The sequence below is a fragment of the Enhydra lutris genome, unplaced genomic scaffold, assembly GCF_002288905.1.
Source record: "Enhydra lutris kenyoni isolate GAN:26980312 unplaced genomic scaffold, ASM228890v2 scaffoldscaffold2, whole genome shotgun sequence".
Taxonomy (NCBI): Eukaryota; Metazoa; Chordata; class Mammalia; order Carnivora; family Mustelidae; genus Enhydra; species Enhydra lutris.
The window spans coordinates 19,076,774-19,099,100 of record NW_019154086.1 but is presented as its reverse complement, the minus strand read 5'-3'; the positions used below and the strand labels follow the sequence as shown (position 1 = coordinate 19,099,100).

The 22,327-nt window shown below is 41.2% G+C and overlaps 1 protein-coding gene across 3 annotated transcripts in view; it reads right to left on the bottom strand.

The window, feature by feature from the left end:
- The window catches only part of LOC111150121 (phospholipase D1), a 154,372-nt gene that overhangs the window by 33,626 nt on the left and 98,419 nt on the right, over nt 1-22,327 (bottom strand). For all 3 annotated transcript variants that reach the window (XM_022507491.1, XM_022507500.1, XM_022507508.1), the window contains 2 exons: nt 13,585-13,695; nt 11,120-11,208 (listed from right to left, as the gene is read on the bottom strand). In XM_022507491.1, the coding sequence (XP_022363199.1) occupies nt 11,120-11,208; nt 13,585-13,695 (200 nt within the window). The remainder of the gene's footprint in view (nt 1-11,119; nt 11,209-13,584; nt 13,696-22,327) is intronic.

The window sequence follows — 22,327 nt, the reverse complement described above, 5'->3', positions numbered from 1 at the left end:
TTCTACAACTTTTTCATGAGCCTAAACAGAAACTCCTTGTTAAGCAAAAACTCCTGTATTTTCCCTCCCTCCAACCCCCGTAACCTCTCTACTTTGTGTCTCTGTGAATTCGCCATTCTAGATATTTCATCTAAGTGGAATAATACAGCATTTGTCCTTTTCGTGTATGACTTATTCCACTTAGAATAATGTCCTCAAGATTCATCCATGTATCAGAAATTCCTTCCTCCTTGTGGCTGAATAATACTGCATTGTAGGTGTAACCCCATGTTATTTTATCCAGTCATCTATTGACGGGCAGACAGGATGAGCCGGATGGATGAATTCAGAAATCCAGCTAGAGGCAGTATTCTGTACAGTAGACACAAGAATTATGTACGCCTTTTATCAAAGACTTAAGAGCCAAAAAGCTTTTCATCTCTCCAGGGGGAAAACTGTCTAGTTCCCTTCTGTGTCTAAATTTTCCAAAAGGTTGATTTGCATAATACAGTGGTGTGTGCAATGGATAAATGAAATGACCGTTGTTTCAGAAATTAAAATTTTCATTTTTTCCTCCCCCTGCGTTTCCCCCCCCCCTCCGGCCCCCCCCCCCCCCCCGCCACTGCTCCATACTTGGAAACTCCCCTATTAGGTCAGCATCCTACTGATAAGAGGAAAAGGAAAATCCTAACAGATCTGTCCTAGTGATTTTACCTTTGTTCTAGAAGGCACTCCTTTCAGGGTTGTGGTATCCTTAGGTTAGTAAACCTTTTTCTCCTTTTCCCCACCAACTCCCAGTATTGCCCACTATTCATTAACCTGTTTCTTTGGTATGGAACCCTGGCAGTTCTGCCCCCTCCCTAGGATCTGCCCCTGCATTGTAGCTTGCTTAACGGAGCACTTCCCCTTTTTCCAAAGGTCTACATTCTAGGGTGTGGGCCAAGTTCTTCTGTAAAGAGATGAACGTGATGCCAATAAAATGTAACAAGAACAGAAAATGTTTATTTTATCTAGTCATCTATTGACGGGCAGCTGGATCTGAATTCATCCATCCAGTCATCTATTGACAGTCTCCACCTTTTGGTTACTGTGAATCACGTTGCAGTGAACGCTGGCGTATGGAACCTCTGTCCCTGTTTGCAGTTCTTCTGGGTGTTTACCCAGGAATGGCACTGCTGGCTCATAGATTTATTATAGATTTAGCCTTTTGAGGAATCACCAATTAACTTCTATTTCCTAGTGGGTAATCTATTGCTCAGAGTACAAAATTTAAGAAGTAGAAGATTATATGATGAAAACAAAATTCTCTCTTTCCTTTGTCCCCAGGCACTGTTTCTCCTCCCTGAGGGCAACTCCTATTACTTTCCATGTTCCTCCAGAAATAGTCTATGATTTTAAAAAATATATATATATATACATATAGTATATATATGTGTATATATTTTATATATTAAATGTATTTAATATATGAAATATATGTTTATAATTGTATATATATAATATTAACATATAATATATATTTTTTCTTCTATGGAAATGTTAGAATACTATAAGCACTTTTACAAATGTTATTTTTATCTGTATGTCTGTACCTTGTCCATTTTCTAACAAAGTGATACAGAATTCCACATCTTTACCATACTATTTAAGCAGTTCTCTATTGATGGGTGTTTAAATTGTTTCTGATTTTTTACTATTTCAAAATACCTATTTTCTTATGGCTACTGACCCATGTAAGTCATTTCTTCACAACTATAAAACGTGAACACCACTTTGGAGTGATACTGATGGTCTTAAACACCAAGTGTTTGTGATTCTGTTTGTAAAAGATGGTTCCCCTTTAACACTGTTTTAGAAGAACAGAAATGACCTCAAAACAGAGGCCTCTTATGTAGGAAACAGGAAGAATGTCCTATACAGATCTTCATCTTCAGATAAAATATTCTTGCAAATTCAGTCTGTAGGAATCAGAATGTCCACGTTTTCTTGTTCTCAGGACTCTGTTCGCTCCATATTGAGGGCTTTGCCTTTTAACAATGCAGCAGTTCTTGAATTTCTTGAATGATGAAATTTTTAAACCGTCCGGCCGGTTAGCAGAAATGGCTTAGATTTCCACTGTTGTAGAAAAAGGGGCTCCTGAATCTCAAACCAGAAAATTGTGGCTGATTTAAGCCAAGGAAGAGAAAAGTTGGGGGTTGGGGATGCGGGTGATAGCCATCATTTTAGGGCAAGAACTGGAGCCCCTAGTGGGCAGAATTCTTCATGATTTTAAAAACAACTTAAGAGCGAGTGGGCTCCAGACCTTCATCTGCAGACAATCGCTTCATCCACTGCGGTTCAGAACAATTTTACAAAATTGCTTCCTCAGGCTTTTTGTTAAAGTTTTCTTTCAGACCTCACAAACTTACAGCAGTGCTGTGTCTAATATCTAAAAATTGGAACTCAATGTCCAATAAAGGGGGGTGGTTAATTAAACTATGTTACAGTCACTCAGAGAGTAAGCATTTTGCAGCTATGAAAATGACCACCACTTACTGGCAAAATGCTGCTGGTACTGTGTTAAAACGGCCCTGATGCAAAGTTACAATTACAAAACAGTTACAGATGTGGCAGGCTGACACTACGAAATATGCAATCACTTTCCTCCTTAAATGCATTCCCTTCCCTCACCCTCTGCCTAAAGATACGAAGCAGACACTGTTCCAAGGTGGCATGCTTCCAGAGGAACCTGGGCACAAGAGAGCAACTTCTTAGATCTGGGGAACTGGGTAGAGATCCTCTGAGCTGAGTCAAGAGCGTAAAGACGCTAAGAGAGAGACTCAGTGCAGGGATTCTGGTCTTCACTCTCAAGCAGAATTCCAGGGAGAACAGGACCGACCCCATCACCTTTCAAAAGGATAGGATCTGAGTGTGAGACATAACCTTGCTTCCAAAGGAGCCCCCAAGAAAAGTCCAGCAGCCTACATGATGTGGCAACAACAGAGGAGAAGTGGAGGAAAGGCAGGCCTGACAGGAGAAGGGGTAGGCCCCCATGTCACAGTAAGCCTATGCCAGAACAGGCCCAAGAGAGATCAGCACTGAAGGCTGGAAGTCTTCGTAAAGATCCAGGGCCCCTTACCATCCATACCAAGGATGGGGTGCGTCGGGGGAGGGGAAGAGAGGAGAGGCTGGGCTGGGCCTGACTGACAGCATACAGAGCAGAAATAGCAAACAGCGGGGCGCCTGGGTGGCTCAGTGGGTTAAAGCCTCTGCCTTCGGCTAGGGACATGATCCCAGGGTCCTGGGATCGAGCCCCACATCGGGCTCTCTGCTCGGCGGGGAGCCTGCTTCCTCTCCCTCTGTCTGCCTCTCTGCCTACTTGTGATCTCTGTCTGTCAAATAAATAAATAAAATCTTAAAAAAAAAAAGAAAGAAAGAAATAGCAAACAGCAAGAAATGGCTGAATTTGGCCACATTTAAGTGTGGAAGTGACTAGACTAAATTTCCTTCTATTGTGTGGAAATGGGATTTGAAATAAAAACTTGGGCAAGCTATAGTAAAAGGAAATAAGAGACAACTCAACAGAAAAATATATGTATATTAATATGAACAAAAAAAAAAGGAAGTAAAAAGTGAGTTTTTAGGGTGGTTAGAGTATGGGACCTTTAATATTTTCCTTTTTTGTTATTGCTGAAATGTTGCCTATATCTTTAAAAACAGCACTAATTCACCATGTAAATGGTCATGGCTTTCCTCTACACTATCCTCCTTGTTCTTCCCTCAGGAAAAACCTCTCCTCCTTCCCTCCCCTTCCCTCTTCATCATGAAGGGCTGTCAGGAAAAGTGGGGAGGCCTAGAGTGGGGTCTCAGGATCTGGACGAAGGCACCTGAGGAGCTTGCCCATGCTTCTCCAGTGAGGAGATGCTTTGTTTTTTGTGTTTTTGTTGTTGTTGCTGGTTTTTTTGTTTTTTGTTTTTTGTTTTTGAGAATTTGGGATTCACAGAGCATTGCTATAAACTCCAAGGGTGGATATAAATCCTATTATTGTAGATTTTGCAGCATGGAACACTGCCAGAACTAAGCAGAACTGTGCTTGGGGCAGAGTGTTCTTGTGGGGAGAGCTCTATACTGTAGCGGCATTGGTTCTTGAGAATTGGATCTGTAGCTTCTCAGTGGTTTGGGACATAACCCATTTTATTTTATGTTTGGCCAATCTTTAAAAGCACAGTATCCTTTTTCAGACTTCAGTTTTCCCAGCTGCAAAGGAGGGGTTTGTCTAAAACCATGGCTAGTCCTCCAGAAATGCTGGCTGGCCCTATTCAGCAGTGACTTTGCATATCGTCTGTGCCGCGTTCTAGATGACGGCATGATACATACTGGGCATGCACACTTGTGTCATTTTTCTGTGGGTTATCTTTTGGAGACACAAGCTCTTAAATGTAAGGATGCTGAAGTTTAGCGCATTGAAAACTTCATTCTCGGCTTGATAAGCTATGTCAGGCAAGTTCACCTGTTGCCCCCAAGTAAGATCCTACAGAATGATTGCTGGCCTCTGCCCTGTGCTACTCTTTCACCTCTCAATCTTCTGAGATCACCATTTCTATAATTTTTGGAATCAAACAAAAGCCATTAAGTGATCTAAATCAAAGGTCCTCCTCCCGTAATCTCATGTCATCTCTGCCCCAGGGTAACCTCTTCTCAGGGTGTTTTACAGAGCTTGGAGGTTGGCCCACAAGAAAAAAAAAAAATGAACCCAGCAATTGGCATGCTCAATCTACATGCTTTTTGTTCTATTATAACCGTAGTTTAACTTTCTTTAAGACAATCCTTCTGAAACACGCCCAGCATGTTCTTTCAGTGTGGTACACAAATTATAGGATATGGTAATAACAGGAGGCAGATTTTTCTGTAAGCCAAAGAACTTCTTACCTATCAAGCAATTACTTTAAAAAAATAAAATATTCATCTGATTTCTTCATTTTAAAATTAAAGTTATTTCTCATAGATTTCTGGGAGGCTTGCTATTAAAACATTTCTACTTCCCCTGAAATGAGGGCCACTTTGTAGCTGAGTGGTACAGGGCACAAGTTGAATTTCCTGAAGACGTGGTTTCAGTCTCAGTTCCACTCATCAATAGCTGTGTGACTCACGCCAGTTACCTAACCTCTCTGGGCTTCACGGCCTCATCTGTAGAATGGAAAAAATTGGGCATCCACTTCGTAAGGCAGGTGTGGGAATGAAATGAGGTAGTGCGTGTTAAGCAGCTCGAATGTGGAAAGACTCAGAAACTACTTGGTAACATGATTATTCAGTTTACAACCACTGATTTCAATGAGAAAACCTATACACCATCAAAGAATAATAAAGGAAAATGAATGCCTCAAATTAAAACAAATTAAAGTGAAGCTGAATTCATTTAATGCTACAGAATATCTTCTATTTTATTTTACACCGGGGGTGGGATGTTTACTGAATCAATAAGAAGTCCAAGTACGGATTCCCAGGAGGAGGAGGAGGCAGCTACGACTTCTGGTAGGAACACCCTGGGACAGTGTTTTCATACTGTGTCTCTGCTTGTCACAGGAGGAACGAGCACCCGTGGTAGGAAACCGAAGTAAGTTTTGCTTATCCAGCAGTCGCTATTAATAATTTAAACCAAGGCACATTAAACATCTCTTTAAAACACTTGTTTCTATCATAGATATTAATTCTGAAATAGTTGATTTGAATATTGTGCTTCTTTATTCCTTTATCCCATTCCCACACCTACCTTACGAAGTGGATGCCCAATTTTTTCCATTCTACAGATGAGGCCGTGAAGCCCAGAGAGGTTAGGTAACCGGCGTGAGTCACACAGCTATTGATGAGTGGAACTGAGACTGAAACCACGTCTTCAGGAAATTCAACTTGTGCCCTGTACCACTCAGCTACAAAGTGGCCCTCATTTCAGGGGAAGTAGAAATGTTTTAATAGCAAGCCTCCCAGAAATCTATGAGAAATAACTTTAATTTTAAAATGAAGAAATCAGATGAACGCTTTATTTTTTTTTAATTTATTCAAATTTACAGTGAGCCACCAGATTTCCAGAAGATGAATTTCCTGGAAATAACCTAATTATTTCTCACATGAACTGATGTGTTATGGTTTTAAAATGCTTTCACATTCATTCATGTGAGCTGGGTAGAACAGGTATGATTTTCTCTTTTAGCCTGAGAAAACAGAGTGTCAGAAAGATCAACTGATAGGTTGAAAGGTCACATGCCTGTAGGTAACAGAGTTGAAAAGAACCGAGTTGCCAGACACCTGGTCCCCAAATAATTCCGGATACCCCATGCCACCCACTCCTGGGCAGACCGCAAGCACCGTGTGGCACTGTTCTACAGTTAGAGGGAGCAGGAAGAATTTGAGCAATTTTCAAAACTGTGCATTTTTCATTGTAGTTTAGTATTAAAATGTGGAGGCATTAAACCGGTGGCCTATTTTCATTGCATGTGTCAACTCTGTTGATAAGAATGCAAAATGGGCTCTCTCACTTCCTGTTTACCACAGCAGCAGAATTATATGTGGCAGGTTTCCAGAAGCAGAACTGTTTCATACTCAGAAATCATTTATTCATGGCACACTATGTTTTAAAATTTCTACCTGGATCAGCTGCTTCTCTTCCGCTTGGCTTATGCAAACATGGTACAAACCAGATGATCTCTTCTCCCTGGTCTCCAGTCAGATTTGAGTTGTCAAAGACGGGCTTCCAGTGGCTTGAGAGCTGGTCTCAATTCCAGGACAGTTTTCCTTATTAGAGGAGACCTTCTGTTTTCTGCATAGATTGCCACAGCGACTCTTGGTTCGCCATAGGATGAACAACGTTCTGAGGCTCTAGGTCATGGAGCAGAGTGTGAAGTCTGCAAAAACCTGTTTCTGCAAAGCATTATGGCTGTTGAGAAGGAACCAGGAGGAAGCGAGAAAGGCAGAGAACTCACTTCAGGGAACTGGTGTTTGCTGGATTCCAGCACTGGCATGAAAATAAAGTCTCAGCCCAGTCGAGGGAGTTGGCAATTAAAAGACTCTGATCTTTCCAGGGTGGGAGGGACCTGGACGACAGCCTGTGTTCCTTGGTCAGGCCTGGCCGAATGCTGACTGTCATTTCCCTCCGTCTGCTTTGTGTAGATTCTATTCTTTTTCCAACAGCCAAAATTATCCTTGTTGCTAGGCATGTGACATTGGCAGGGAAGCTCGGAGTCTCAGAAGAGTGGAGCACAGAAGAGTCAGTGAAGGAAGCAAGAGGGTGAACTTGGGCACGGCACTCGGTGGCCCTCAGTGAAAGGGGGGTGGGCAACATTGCCGGCCGGCTTCAGGATAAGCTCTTTACTCCCCTCTCCCTTTCCTAAGAGCATAAGCTCACAGACTTGAAATTATCAAATGAAAACATATTTTACTGTTAAAATGAACACAGGAGGTGAACAATAATGTGGGGCTAAAGGGAAGGGGGGAAAATGTAAAATATATTTCCAGGATACGTGTATGTATCCATGAAAAATTTTATGTGTGATATACAGACCCTCTGAAATGTGACTGTCAAAGAAAGGGAGACAATGGAGAGATCAGAGCTAAACAACACAGTTCATTTGAAATTCAATGGACTCATTTCCCATTTTCTACAGAGTAGTCTTGAAATTGCATCTTTAATGTGCTCTCTGAACTTCCACGTGTGAGACACAGTCTGCAGCAGATGCTGGGGCTCCCGTGCTATCTCACCACAGATCCCTTTTCCTTTTAGAAGCAGCTCACGGGATCACTGGGAAATGTTCAATCAGAAAATACCTTAAAGTTCCTTCCAGCCCTGAAACAGTATGATTTCAGAAGTCCAGATTTTTAAAGACAAATTAGGATGCTAAGGAAAAAATGTTCTTTCAGACTTCCAAACCCTTTAAAAACAAGCGTTACAGGTACTTATTAATGGATATACTACAGGGAACTAATAACTTGGATGAGTGAAACTGAGATTCATCCTACTCTCCTTATTAGCTGATCACAGTCACCACATTCTTCATTCGCCGCTCAGCCCAGTGAGTTCATCTGTCTGCTTATTGGATTTCTGCAACCCATTTCAATTTCATGAAAAAAAAAAATACTTTTTTGTCAAATGGGCTTTACAGATAAAGTGGATACTCCTGCATCAATGAAATTCAAGAGCTGACAGATAATTTAATTTTGTAAATTAGACCGGCATGATACAAGAAATCTTTGCGTGTATGTGTTATGTTTAACTGTAAACAAGACTGTTTTTAAGTCATCTTGGAAACAGAACCCATGCTCACTTTCTTGAAAGAAGTATGTGAGAGGGCAAAAGATAGAGGTCACCTGGAAAAGCACAGATCATTATTAATACTTAGGACCACGCACGCTGTTCTCAGTGAGTACGGAGCAGTCTCGGCCATGCCCTGGAGTTACCGGTGGACCATTATGAAACACAAGAGCCTGGGCCCCACTCCAGGAAATTCTGACTCAGCAAGTCTGGATCAAGTCCAGCTCTCTCAATTTTTGTAAAAGTCCAATAGTGAGGGGCACCTGGGTGGCTCATTTGGTTGAGCGTCTGACTCTTGATTTTGATTCGGGTCATGATCTCAGGGTCATGGGGTTGAGCTCTGAGTCAGGTTCTACACTGGGCATGGAGCCTGTTTAAGATTCTCCCTGCACCCTCTCTTTAAAATAATAAATCTTTAAAAAAAAAAAAAAAAGTCCAGTGGTGATTTTGATTTGTAGTAAAGGGCAAGATCTACCGTATACCTTGCAGGATGTGGTGGGTAATGTGACGTGCTACCTAAGTGCCCTGACCATGGGCTCAACTGCTGCGTGTGTTGACTGCTGACCACTCACAGTGAAGTCCTTCTCCAGGAACTGTCCTCCTTGCCCTCACCCAAGGTCATGCTTATTTCCTCAAGTCAGCCTGTACCTGATGACTGGTTGGGGGAGGACAACAAAGGCCCAACCCACTTGCTCCAAACTGTGGCAACCCTGCAGGGGTCTTAAATCCTACCTGTCAATGAACTCAAGTCATGTGGTATGGGGAGAGGCACTGGGTTGGAAGTCCAAAGGCTCGGGCTCAAAGCCATTTTTGCCTATTGCTGTTAGTGGCTTAGTCAAGTGACATCACCTCTCGAATCTAACATTTGTCTCCACAAATGGGGACAGCAACGATAATAATAACAGTAACAATCACAAGGACTACATGATACACTTTCAAGAGTAGTTGTGAAGGTTCAGTAAGAGTCTCAAAACTACTGATCATAAAAAATACTGGTAGTTACTGTTGTAAAATGTTCTTAGTTCTAAAAATCCCCACTATTATGTGTAAAAAAAAAAAGATACTAAAGTGCCATGTGATGCTGGAAGTAAAACGATATTTCAATCCCCAAATGTGTATGTACTTAACATTCCCCACTGCATGTGTTCAAGGAATTTAAAAGGTAATGGTGTTGTTTATTTTGTTGCCAAAAGCAGCCATGAAAAGAAGTAGTCTGGACGGAAGGACAATTTGGTGGAGAAAGAATAACTGTATATCCCCATGTAAAGGAATGAAGTGCGGCCACTACCTCACACCATGTATGAAAAATAAGATGAATCAAAGACCTAAATGCAAGGACTCAAACTACAAAATTCTTAGGAGAAAAGAAGTGTAAATCTTCATCATCTTGGATTAGGCAGTGATTTTGTGGCTATGGTACCAAAGCTTAAGCAATAAAAGAAAAAACAGATAAACTGGACTTTACCAAAATTAAAAACTTTTGTGTTTCAAAAGATACTATCAAGAAAGTATTAAAGAAAACACCCTGAATAAGAGAAAATATTTGTAAGTCATAACTCTGATATGATACTTGTATCCAAACTATATAAAGAGCTCTTACAACTCAACAATAAAAAGCCTAATTAAAAATGGGCAAGAAATATGAATATATAGTTCTCCAGAGATAATACATGAAATGGCCAATAAACAAACAAGCAAAAATGCTTAACATCATTAGTCATGAGGGAAATTCGAGTCCAAACCACAATGAGATATCATTTCAAACCCATTAGGATGGCTATAATCCAAAAGAGATAATAGTAAGTATTCACAATGATACAGAGAAATTGGAGCCCTCATACATTAAAGGAATGTAAAATAGCATAGCTGTTTTTGAAAACCTTCTGGCAGCTTTTCAAAACATTAAACATAGAATTACCATATAACCCTGCAATTCTACCTCTAGAGTAATAAAACTATGTCTGCATAAAAACTAACACAGAGTATTTATAGCAGCATCAATCATAATAGCCAAACATTGGAAATATCCCAAACATCTACCAACTGATGAATGGGTTAGAAGAATATAGTAAACCCGGGAAATGGAATATTACCTGGCAATAAATATAAATGAAATACTGTTAACATCCTATAACAGAGGTGAGTCTTAGAAACATTAAGTGAAAGAAGTCAGTCACAAAAGACCACATATTGTATGATTCCATTTATATTAAATGCCCAGACTAGGCAAATCTATAGGGAAAGAAAGTAGATTTGCAGTTGCAAGAGGATAAAATAAGGAGAAGTAGATAGTGACTGTTAATAGACACAGGGTTTCTTTCTAGGGTGATGAAAATGTTCTAAAACTGACTAGGGTTCAGTTGCACAAGCCTGTGAATATGCTAGAAGTCACTGAATTGTACACTTTAAGTGGCTGGATTGTATGGTATGTGAATTATATTTTAATAACATTGTTACTAAAAAATAATCCCACGTGCTGAAGAAGTAAGACAGAGGATAACAAGCATTTAAATATAACCCATGGAAAAATACAATGACTGTTTTGCTTTGATTTTTAAGTGAACACAGTTCACTGTCTGCCACTAAATAAATCAAATCACAACTCCAATGGCGTGGGAAAGAGACTGGCCAGGAAAAAATAACTATTGCCCTGGAAAAATTCCGATTGCTTAAAAAATGGACTCAAAACTCTCAGCAACTGAAATCAGATTGAAGGAACCGATAATCTACTGCTAGCTGAACCCAACTTATGCCTGCTAGGAAAAGACAGTATTATAATATGGGCTTTCCCAAGTCATTTTAGCAGTAAATGCAAGAACATCTGCAGTAACCACTCCTACCCAAACGCCAAACCGTTACCTGTGAGCTTTCAGTATCCTCTGTGCAATGGCATCACCAATCTTGTTGAACACAACTTTGTCATCAGCACAACTTATGAAAAACTGGTTCTATGAGAAAGAGAGTGACCATGTAAGTCTCTCTTATCTTAGTGGCATATAGTATATATATGGAAAATGTCCTCTAGAACACTACACTGATATTTACCAAAAAACCGTTTCACATAGCCTACATGTTCTTATTACTAAAATAATTTATGAAAGGAAATGACAGAATAAAAGAAGCTTCATCTCACTCTGCGCCTCACGCATTTCAAGGTAATGTCACATGTCCTATCTCAGTCCAGTGGGAAGCTATGCTATTATTTCATCATGTGAGTTCTTTGTAGCTGACATCTTTAGGAAGGTAGAACATTCCAAGTTTATCAGCAGAGACCCTAGGTTTATAAATTCACGTGTTGTGTAAATGCTCATGATTTCAAGTCCTATACTGGCGAACTTTCTGTCTCATGCTAAATTTACCTTTTTAATGGAGTAGATGGCAGAATCCTGGTCTAATATTCCCCACCCATTCTCCATCATTTCCTAGTATGTGCTTTTGCCTTGTCTCATTCATTCAGGTCACTAATTATTTCTGAACGTCTATTTAAGTAGCTTCAAATCAACTTCACAAGTATGTTTCATACATATAAATAAACCAAGAAACTGGAAAAAAATGTTTTTCTTTTTTTCTTTAAGTAAACTTCACTCTTCATTGACCTCTTAAACACTATTTAAAACTCTTACTAAAAAACCCGGGTACAACGTTATTATCATAATGTTATAAAAGATTTAGCTGCTGCATAAAGGAATGCTAGTAATTAGGTACAAATATGATCACTACTACATACTTCCATACATTGTTATAACACACCTGTAATTTATAAGTATAATCATCATAATCTTTCCTAATCATCCTAAAGAGACATAGAAGCAATGACTCAAACTGTGATTATCATCCCTCTGCCACATCATCATTTTTACGAGTTTACATGTTTTTATACTTAAGCGCATAAATCTTTAAACTGCATCCATTAGACAACCTTACAGGAGACACTGCTCAGGAACTCATCTGAGAATGTGTCTTCCCTTCAGGCATCCAACAATAAACATTTCAGTGGCAACCAAACCATGTTTGTTTTCTGTGTTCGTATTACAGAGAAGCTTCACATTCCTCAGCAGCTGCGAACACTCGTGGGCCACGTGGCACGGCCTGTTCTCTTTTGGGGCGAGGTTAGGTAGGTGCCAACCACGTAGCTCAGCTAGAGGCGGAAGAGCTAGGTCCGTGCCCACAGCCATGTGTATCCACATGGCATTCCAGAGCTCACTTAGGACTGTGGTAGCACGAATAAGGAAGGCTGACTTAATGCTACTAAAAAGAGATGAAGCAAAAGGACTCTGGGTAATGGATGAGGCAGCGGCTGACATCGTCTATTGTGATGGTATAACTGATGAAATTATAATACTAATTGTATTAGTACTGCAATGCTCCAGGCTTTGATAGAGTTCTTTTCCTGTTGTGTGGTTCCACCCAGGACACCATATTGCATTTGCCTGCTCATTTTTTTAAATCAGCTTCTCTTTCTCCAGGCCTGTGAAAGAAACAAAGCTCTAATACTTTCCTACTTGCCCTTCTCACTGATTAGTCACCAGGTGGAGGGGGAGAGGGGAAGGAACTTAGGGCTAGGATGGTTTCTCCAGGAAACCCATTTCCCTCCATACATTTAAAAAAAATTCAATGGGAAAGACAAGATGAAAATAAAGAAGGGAGTTGTGCTCTGATTTATTTTTACATTATCGTGACTGTGACTTCTGATTTTTTTTTTTTTTCAGGATTTTCCAGGTGCTCTGAGCTAGGTTTGTATCTACTTTGAAGTGCAATTAAGGTTCCCAAACTAAACTCAGTGTCCCTAGGTTTTCTCCTCTTCTCTGAACACAAACTCTGGGATCTGATTATGCTTTAAAATGAACAACGGTTCATACAGGATTGAAGAAGGTGGAACTTGCCCTCAATATTCTCCCGTCTTTTTTTTCCAGGTTGCTTTCCCTGCATGCTCCCTATTCCAATACTGCCAAACTGGTGGCATCCAATTTTAGCAACTTACCCTTGTGCGCTCTCCTGACATAGCACACGCCTCCTACTTTGACCCTCCAACTCAAGACAAACAAAAACTTACTCGTCCGTCTTGTATTTCCGGCTAATAATATTATAGTGAGTTGACACACTTTAATAACAAGAACTTGGGGGACTACTACTAGGGTCCCGAGTTGATGAAAATGCGAAGTGCATGTTAGGTATGCTGGGGAGGTAAAAATTCAGGTGACTCGAATTGGCATCTCAACATATGCCAATTGATGTAGCAGATGCGAGTCTGGGGACCCTGCAGTCTCTGTAAGCTGTTTATGGGAAGGCAGGCTGTCCCACTAGTTCACGTGAGCGGGACTTACTTCTATATAGATATAGTGCTTGCTGTTCTCTATCACGTGGAGGTAGGCAGCGTGGATGGACTCTTCGTGGTACTTTATTCCGGCCGACCAATCAGCAGCAGAGCGCAGCAACTGCAAGGCAGCAATCAGAAATGGAAGTGAGCGAACAGCTGAGAGGATGCCAGACGTATTCATCAAACGAAATCAATCCTTTTTCATCTACACTACCGAATGAATATATCCTCCTCCACCCACGACCGCTTTCATTCAAAACTGGGAACCATAAAGTGTAGTTTCTACAGAGTATTCCGGAAGTACCTCTTCCAGTGGCTATGCTAGTGGCTAGGGCCACTCCTGGCGTTCTTCTTCCATGATGCTTCCACAATTACACCAGAATGCCCATTGTTCTGGGGCTTTAGTAATAGGACCACTTTTACTCTCCAAAGTGTCCCATTTTGAACCATACGATAGGGTCACCCTAGCTCTATGTGCTGGTTCCTTTTATCCCAAATAATACTGTTCAGATTAATACATTTTAAAACACAATAGGTTCATTTAGATATAGAACCTTGACTTTGCCTTTAATCAGCTGATTCTTGGGTATCTCCTCATTGCTCAGTTTTCTCATCTGCCTCCCCCATTCAGACCCTCACCTGCTCCCACCTGGATATCATGAAGACCCTCCAGCTCAGATACCCAAGTATATGTTAAGTACACTCATACTTAGCAAGACTGCCTGGTTCAAAGCTTAGCCCATCCCCTCAGTAACTTTGATCTTGGTCAAGTTTCTCAACCTCCTGGTGCCTCAGATTTCTGATCTATTAAATTGAATATCTATTTTATAGGGTGCCTCAGATTTCTGTTCTATTAAATTGAGTATCTACTTTATAGGATTATAGGGAGGATTAGATGAATTACCAGGAAGCATGAAGGAGGCCTACCACCTGGCAAGTGGTATGTAAGTGTTTGCTATTATTAATGAAAACATTAGAGGATGCATTTGAGCTGCGGCACACTGGGTCAGAGCCGCTGCAGAGAGTGTGGCTGTGCCTGGGACAGTGGACCAGAGGACATACAAGCCTTTCAAACTAAGAACCACTGTTCATCACTTTTTCCAGTATTCTATGACTGCAGTAGACAGCAGAGAGTAGGTGCTCAGTAAATATTTATTAATTGATTTTCCTTAAGTAATAGCATGACACTGCAGAAGAATCACTGTAAAAAATAGATTTGCGATTCCTGATTTGAAATGAATATGAAAGTGTCTCTCATGAGGGCAACTGAAATTAAAAACAAAAGAATGGCTCCATATTATTAGGAATCTGTAAAGTGATCTAGTATGTAACTGGTTTTATGTCTGTGTTCATATATATATATACATGTATATGTATGTATATATATATATATATATATGAAAGAGCTCATAACATTCTTGATCTAATCAATAACTTTAAAAGTTGCATCTCTAACACTCAGGAAATTCAAATTAGTACTTACTAACATCATTGAGTTAATCCTCAAAATCTTACTCTGTCTTATGAGGTATTCATTACAAAGTAACTTCCTTCAAAACACTTATTTAATTTTATCAGATGAATATGTACTATGGGAAAGTTTTAGTTGTGAGCAGCAATAGTCAAATATCTCAAAAGAAAACTCACAAGGAAAACAAATAAATATGATCCACACTGGGAAAATACCCTGATTTCACGTAATCTCTAAGGAACTGCATTACTGCCCATCAGTAGAAATGATGTTTGTTGTTCTGAGCAAATGGACGTTTCAGCCGCTAGTCCTCTCAAATTTAAGTTGAATTTGGTTGCCAAGGGGCATAGCTCTGAAAATGTAGGCTACCTCGAGAAGGTTCTTACCCTCTGCTACACATACTATCAGGTTCTACGGAACTCTGGAAACAACGTATAAAATGGAAACCTATGCTGCCCAGATCGGAACTCTGGTCCAGCTCTGCCCTTACCAGCTCTTTCACTTTTAACAAGTCATTTTAATATCAGGGAGGCTTGATTTCCACCACTGTACAACTGAGATCTCTCTCTCTCTCACACACATAGACACACAAACACATAGACATGTGCATGCGCCACAGCTGCTGGGTGAAGAAATAAATCACCTAACACCCACAGAGCTACGGTATGGGGCACGTGGTAGATACTGGATGTATAGGATTCGAGGTGAAGTTTATATACCACCTTTAGTGGTCATTTCTCGTGTTCCCCTCAAAAAGAAACATGCTTTCCTTTCTCACTCTCTAAATTTGCCCAGATTCAAAGATTTAATAAGCTCATTAACATAAGATATAAATGAGGAGTGCCAAATAGATTTCAAGTCTAATCATTCTGAAGTAGTTTCCGGAGCAGCTATGCCAAAAAGAGACTCCCTGGAACGAGACACACTGGGGAGGAAAGCTAAGTTTGATGACGGACAGCTCCATGAAGGGAAAGCAGGCAAGTCACGTATTTGCCATCTTTCCTATGAAAGATACTGGTAAATGCTTCCCTTTTAAGAAGGAAGTCCATTTGTAAGCCAAAAGAAGAACCTGAGGGAGAGCATAAGCAGCATGGGGTGGGGGAACCTGATACCCATTAAACCAGAGCATGTGGGAGGTTGCCCCCCTCCCGGGGTGGGGGGTCAGCATTATCAATCCCGTTGTCTGAGTCCAAACTCTAAAGTCATCATTTTGTATTCAATTTGAACATATCTTTTAAGTAATAGAGAAAAAAAAAAGAACTTGGTATTACTCTTCATTTACTATTGTTCTAATTAGTTAAAATCTATCTCCACAAGAAAAGCTAAAAATACAGATTTCCCTTTGGTCCTGCCTCTACCTTGAACCAGAGACTCTGAGGGGATATACAGATGAACTCTACTGCTTTACGTGCTTCATGGTCTTGAAAGTTTGTAAACAGCCAAAAAGGCCAAACCCATTATGACTGACTCCCTTCTATTTTAAATTTAAGATTTACTCTCTCCTTTTTCTTAACTGGTCTGACCAACTTGTCCTGCATTTCTGTTTTAAACCCGTGGAACTCAGACAAGCCTCAAACCCTTGCTTACATGTGCAGAAATGGGCCTTATATGGAGAATCAAATCTAACCCTCACTTTTCAAACCTCAAGTCTGAATACACAATTTTAAAGCATATAAAAAGACCATGTTTCTAATTTTATGTTTTAGCCTCTAAACTCTAACTAGAACCGGTCATTTTCTTTTGTACCCTGTCCTATTTTTTAACTTAAAAGATAGGCTTCTCAAGCAAAATAGGCGAAGGGGATTAAGAGGTCAAACTTCCAGTTATAAAACATATAAGTCACGGAGATGGCATAGTGGATAGAGTCAATGATATTGTGATAATGTTGTATAGTGACAGACAGTGGTCACACTTACCATGGTAAGCACTGAGTCATGTACAGAATGGCTGAATTGTTTCATAAAAATAGACGGATACATAGACAAAGAGGCAGAGAGAAAGGTAACCTTTTCTTTTACCACAAGGCCTGATCCCCTTATATACAGTGGGCCCAAGTTGAATGTATGGATTGAAATTCAGAAATCTCTTCTTGAAGGAAAACTTTCAAAACTTCCTTAGAATTTGTCCCAAGTTGCTTTTCTCTTACTGTAATGCTTTCCTTTCCTATAAATTCAGCACATATCTTAATTTCTTTCTATTTCCCCAAACTCCCAAGTCAGTCATGGACCAGAGACTGTTAGGACAAGAGCCATTTACATGTCTCTCAAGCAGAAGTTGGCTTCGACAGAGAAGCCCATCAGTGGCACGGGTCAGGAGACAAGGGAAGCACTCAGACTGTTGAGCCTTATTCTTCCAGTCTGTACTGAGGAGAAAAGCAGGCCAGGAACACCAAGGAATGAACTTTGTTCAAGAATTCACCTCATACTATCAAGCCGTTCCTTCTGATAACCATTTTTGTCCACTGAGGGTTATCCATTCACCACACAACATGGGATGATCCTTTTGCCCGAACAATAGGGAAGAGTGGAGCTTGAGGCTGAAGAAGAGGGAGAAAACAAACTTTTGAAGAGTAAAACTTAAGTGGAGAGAAGTCCTAGGAAGAAAGATGTAGATGTGGGCTCTGGGAAGCCAGAAAGAAACAGGAAGAGAGTTGCTCGGGGTGGGGGGCACTTGGGGCTGCTGTAAGAGAAGAGGATCCTACATGGCAAGGTCGACATGCAGCTTTGCCTTGCCGGAGCCGTTGGCCGTTACCACCAGCCAGACCTCAGCGGAAACAGCCTCTGCCTTGTGGGGCCAGACCACTCGACACCCAGCCTCAACCTCACCGTGCCTCCCTAGCCTATTTTAACATCCCAAAGTCTTGCTTTCCTCCTCTGTGAAAATAAGAGGTCACACAGGAGTCCAGTTCCGAGACTGGTGAACACTGAATGAGACAATTCACAAAACGCTCAGTGCAGTGCTGGGCAGGGGGTGAACACTCCCCGTTCCTGGGGCTTCTCCTGCCAAGAACCACGGCAGCAAGAACAGAAGTGCTCCCGCATGGAGACCTGGTCCCTAAATGGGAAACAACCCCCATGGTAGGAAACTGCCTTAGAGGTGAGTGAAGTGGCTTTCTTTTACCCCTCCCTACCGACTTTTTCACAACACAGAACGTGACAGTCCTTTGAAATCTACATTGATTCCTACGTTGACATCCTGCAGAGAGTCATGTGGCCGTTTTCTCCGAGTGCAGGAACAAGTTTTTCCACTAATATAATTCAGATGTCATTCATACTGGCCTGTATAGTTTCTTTTCTGTTCAAAAAAAAATTTTTTTTTAACAGAGAGATCAAAGACATAATTCCAGCGGAATCATTTCCCTCCACTTGGCAGGACTTCTCAACAATGATGGTCTAAGGGTTGGCTTTTCTACAATAAGCTGCCCGATTTAATCAAGAGGATTGTTCCCGATACTGAGTACGTATCGATGCTATCTGGCATCAGGCATCGTCTTTTACCTTGATAGACATGCTGAGTGTCCTCTGTCTTGATAGCCATGATAGCCCTTGGACATCCAGATTGTTCTTTTTCGGGAGAAAACAAGTTCTTTTACTTACTGTCTGTACATGCGTGGTTTCAGAGCCATCTTTCCTCTACCCTTGGGCCCCAAGCCTTTACCCTGCTTTGTCTCCTCTAAATGTTCTTGGCAGGCTTCTGAGAATGCCCAGCTCCGAGGCGAAACACCCAAGAATATTTTAAGTGTCTGCGGAAGTTGCTGAAGTCAGCTTTCAGGTTCAGATGGCCTTTTTTTTAGGAGCAGAAATTCGTGTTGGTGGGGGCAGCCTCCGGTCCCCCTGCCCTGGCTCTCTTCTCCCTCACTAGTCACCCTGGCCGCTGCTGTCAAGCCTTCTGCAACCGCTGCGCGTCACGGCTGCATGAGATTACCAGGACGACTGGACCCGACGTTTTGGTGTTAAAAATATTAAATCACTGGGTTCCTTTTTGCAAATAAAAGAACATGAATCTTACAGACTATCTATTGTGTCAAATGTTCTTTCTCTCCATTTCAATAAATATATGGCATAAAGATTTTTGGATCTAGAACTACCCTTGTGACCCATCCAGAAAAATGTCCACTGCTTTGTTCCAAACTCTTGAAAACACTCGGGAAAGCTTGAGGACTGAAGCTAATACTGACATAATCCAAGTGCTATTGGCACGGATTAATTTAGCTCTCGCCACCAACCCTATGAGGCAGATACTGTTATGATCTGTTTTATTGATGAAAAAAATGCATATGGAGATGTAATTTTTCAAGGCTGCACAGCTAGTATGTAGCAAAGCTGGGATTTGAACACTCTGACTCTATAACCTACTTCTTCCCCTTGCTACATCCCCTTGTTCCTTTTAAGTTAATTAAAGCTTGTGGGCTCTAAATTATGTTACAAGCCATAAACTGTAAAAAATTATGCTAAAATTTTTTTTAAAAGAGTAAACCTAAAAAAAAAAAAAAGAATAAACCCAAGAAAGAACTTTATTAAGTAGCGTCAAATTTCTCAACCGAGAGTATGTAAGAGTTATCTGGCTATTGCCACATGACGGCTGAGAGAGTGAAGGGCCTAAAAGTATTAAAAGACACTAAACTTTTTAAAGATCAAGTTACCTACAACGCACTGGGTCCCATCTCCCGGATCCCTTCCAGATTCTCTGAAAAACCAAGGATTCAGGTAGATTATTGCTTTGGGCCTCTAAGCTCTATTCTCTCATGACCTGAAAATAATAATGTCTAGAACAAGACGAATAAAGTGGAAAGCCAGTAAATAACACAGAGTGAAGCAACACTGGTCAGAACTTTACGGAAATGGAGAAATGAAGCAGGCTGGTTTCTTTTCTTTTTTCGGTTTCTGGTCCTCTCAGACTTTCCTGACTTCAAAAAGTTGGGACTGCCTGGCTGTGCCTGCCGCTTTCACAACTGGAGTTATTTTGGCAGTTCTGAAAAACATCTTCTGGCTACCATTGACACTGCTTAAATTGTGGGGGAGTCCTCTTCAAGAAAAAGAATACTAATTTACAAATGCAAACTTTGTGCTAGAATTACAGCCGCAGCCTCCTTACAGGTGTCCTTGCTTTTACTCTCTTTCCAGTCTAAGTTCTTGGTATGTATAAACTTTAGGTCCCCAAGGGTGTCTGTTCAGAGAGATGGAAACAGACACATGACAAATGAGAGATCCTCCAGCCATTCAGCTGGGAAGATCCTCATAGCACCTTCATTCTTAGCAACTCCATGATACCCATCAGCGTAACAAAGGCACTAAGGAATCCTGTGTTTAGAAAATCTGCCAAAACTTCTCTGTCCACGGAAATATTTTTGTTGGCATAGCTGTTAGCATTTCACAGGTAAAACTAGGTTTGTAAACTCTGATCTGGGTGAATTTTCATAAAGCATTCCTATATCCTAATTCTTCCAGGATAGGGGGAAAAAAAGAAGTCCAAAGTTCATTAATGCCTTCGAGGATCAGATCCAGATTACCCAGGCCGGCACTCAGGGGCATCCCCAATCGGGCCTTAAGCCTCTCAGCTTTACCTGCCAACACGTCAAGAGCAAATGGTCTGTGGCAGTTGATCTACCATCCCCGGAGCAGGCAGGCTTATTACTTACAGAAGACGCCCAGCTCTCCCGTCCTCACTGCCAGACCCTCCCAGCATGCTGGGCCCCACTTTCAGGCTAGCAGTTAGTCCTGGACCACACCTAGCATTGTGAACTGAATAGTTCAACGTCACAGCTTTCCTTCTCCCAGCTAACCGAGGCTTCCAGAGGCACAGAACTTTTTTTTTCTTAAAGATTTATTAATTTCAGAGACAGAAATAGCAACAGAGAGCAGGAGTGGGGAGGACAGGGAGAAGCAGGCTTCCTGGTAAGCAGGGAGCCCAACGCCGGGCTCGATCCAAACGCTCTGGGATCATAACGTGAGCGGAAGGCTGAAGGCAGTCGCTGACCGACTGAGCCACCCAGGCATCCTGAGGCAGAGAATTTTTGTCTTCTTCCTCAACTGCAAGTATGCATGGATGACTTCACTGTGCAAACAGATAGCACTTAATAAACATACGCTGACTGAATAAATGATAATGAGTAAGTCTTGGCAGACCTCCTTTCAAATCAACTGGCCCTAGAGCTTCTGGAGTCCGGGGCACCCCAGCACACGGAGGACGGACATAGAAGCATATCCGGGAAACCCCGGATCCAGCCCCACGGGTCAGTGATGCAGAGAAGGGGACTCAGGAGTCATTCGATAGAGTGTACACGCAGAGGATCTATGTACCGTGCCAGGGAACTGGGTGGGAGGATATAAAACAGGGTCCAACAGCAGGTAAGAGAAGACGTATGTTTATGAAATGCCAGCATACAATTTCGTTTGCTGATCACAAAAATAGAATTCCCAGAAATTCCTTTCCAACAGATGCTTCATTCGCATCTGCTAACTTCAATAAGTTGATCACTGAGTCGATTTTAATGCCATCTCAAATCCTAAATTAAATTCTCTTGTTTTCTTAACATGAAGGCTCCTGTGTTATCTTACAGCATGAGTAATTCTTCCCTCCAAGTAGAATAACATTAAATGGGTTCATAAAATATTCATTAACTTACATATGAACATATATATATATCTGTGCCTCTAAGTTTGAATTAATTGTCTCCTGTAGCCTGGGCTAACTCAGTATTTGCTATAGGTATTTCTCTCAAGTGGTCTATCTCTTTGATTGTTCTCTCAGCTGATCTGTGGCCTGAAATATCTTTTGATTTCTTAGCTACAAATACCTCTACTTGTATATAGTACAAAGTAACTGATTTAGGGATTTCATTTACGTAATCATAGTCACTACAATCCATGTCCAGATTATATAAATCTGTATTAGTGATGTCAGTAGCAGACTGCCAGATCTTTACTTAAACAATCCTTTTTTTTTTTTTTTTAAGGGGGGTTGGGGAGGGGCAGAGAGAGAGGGAGATTTTTAAGCAGGCCCCACACCCAATGCGGGGCTGATACCACAACCTGAGATCATGACCTGAGGCAAAAATCAGGAGTCAGAGGCTTAACCAACTGAGCCACTCAGTTGCTCTTACCTAATACTTTTGATGCTGATAGTGATGACCTTGAACAAAAGGCAATATCAAAGGTGGCCCATCCTAGTTCAGCCCCTGACGATCTCAAGATACTTGAGCTGTGGTAAAGGCGGACAGGAGCAGGATTTCAACTCCACCCCTACCTACAACTAACCGGTGACCCTGGACAAGTCTCAT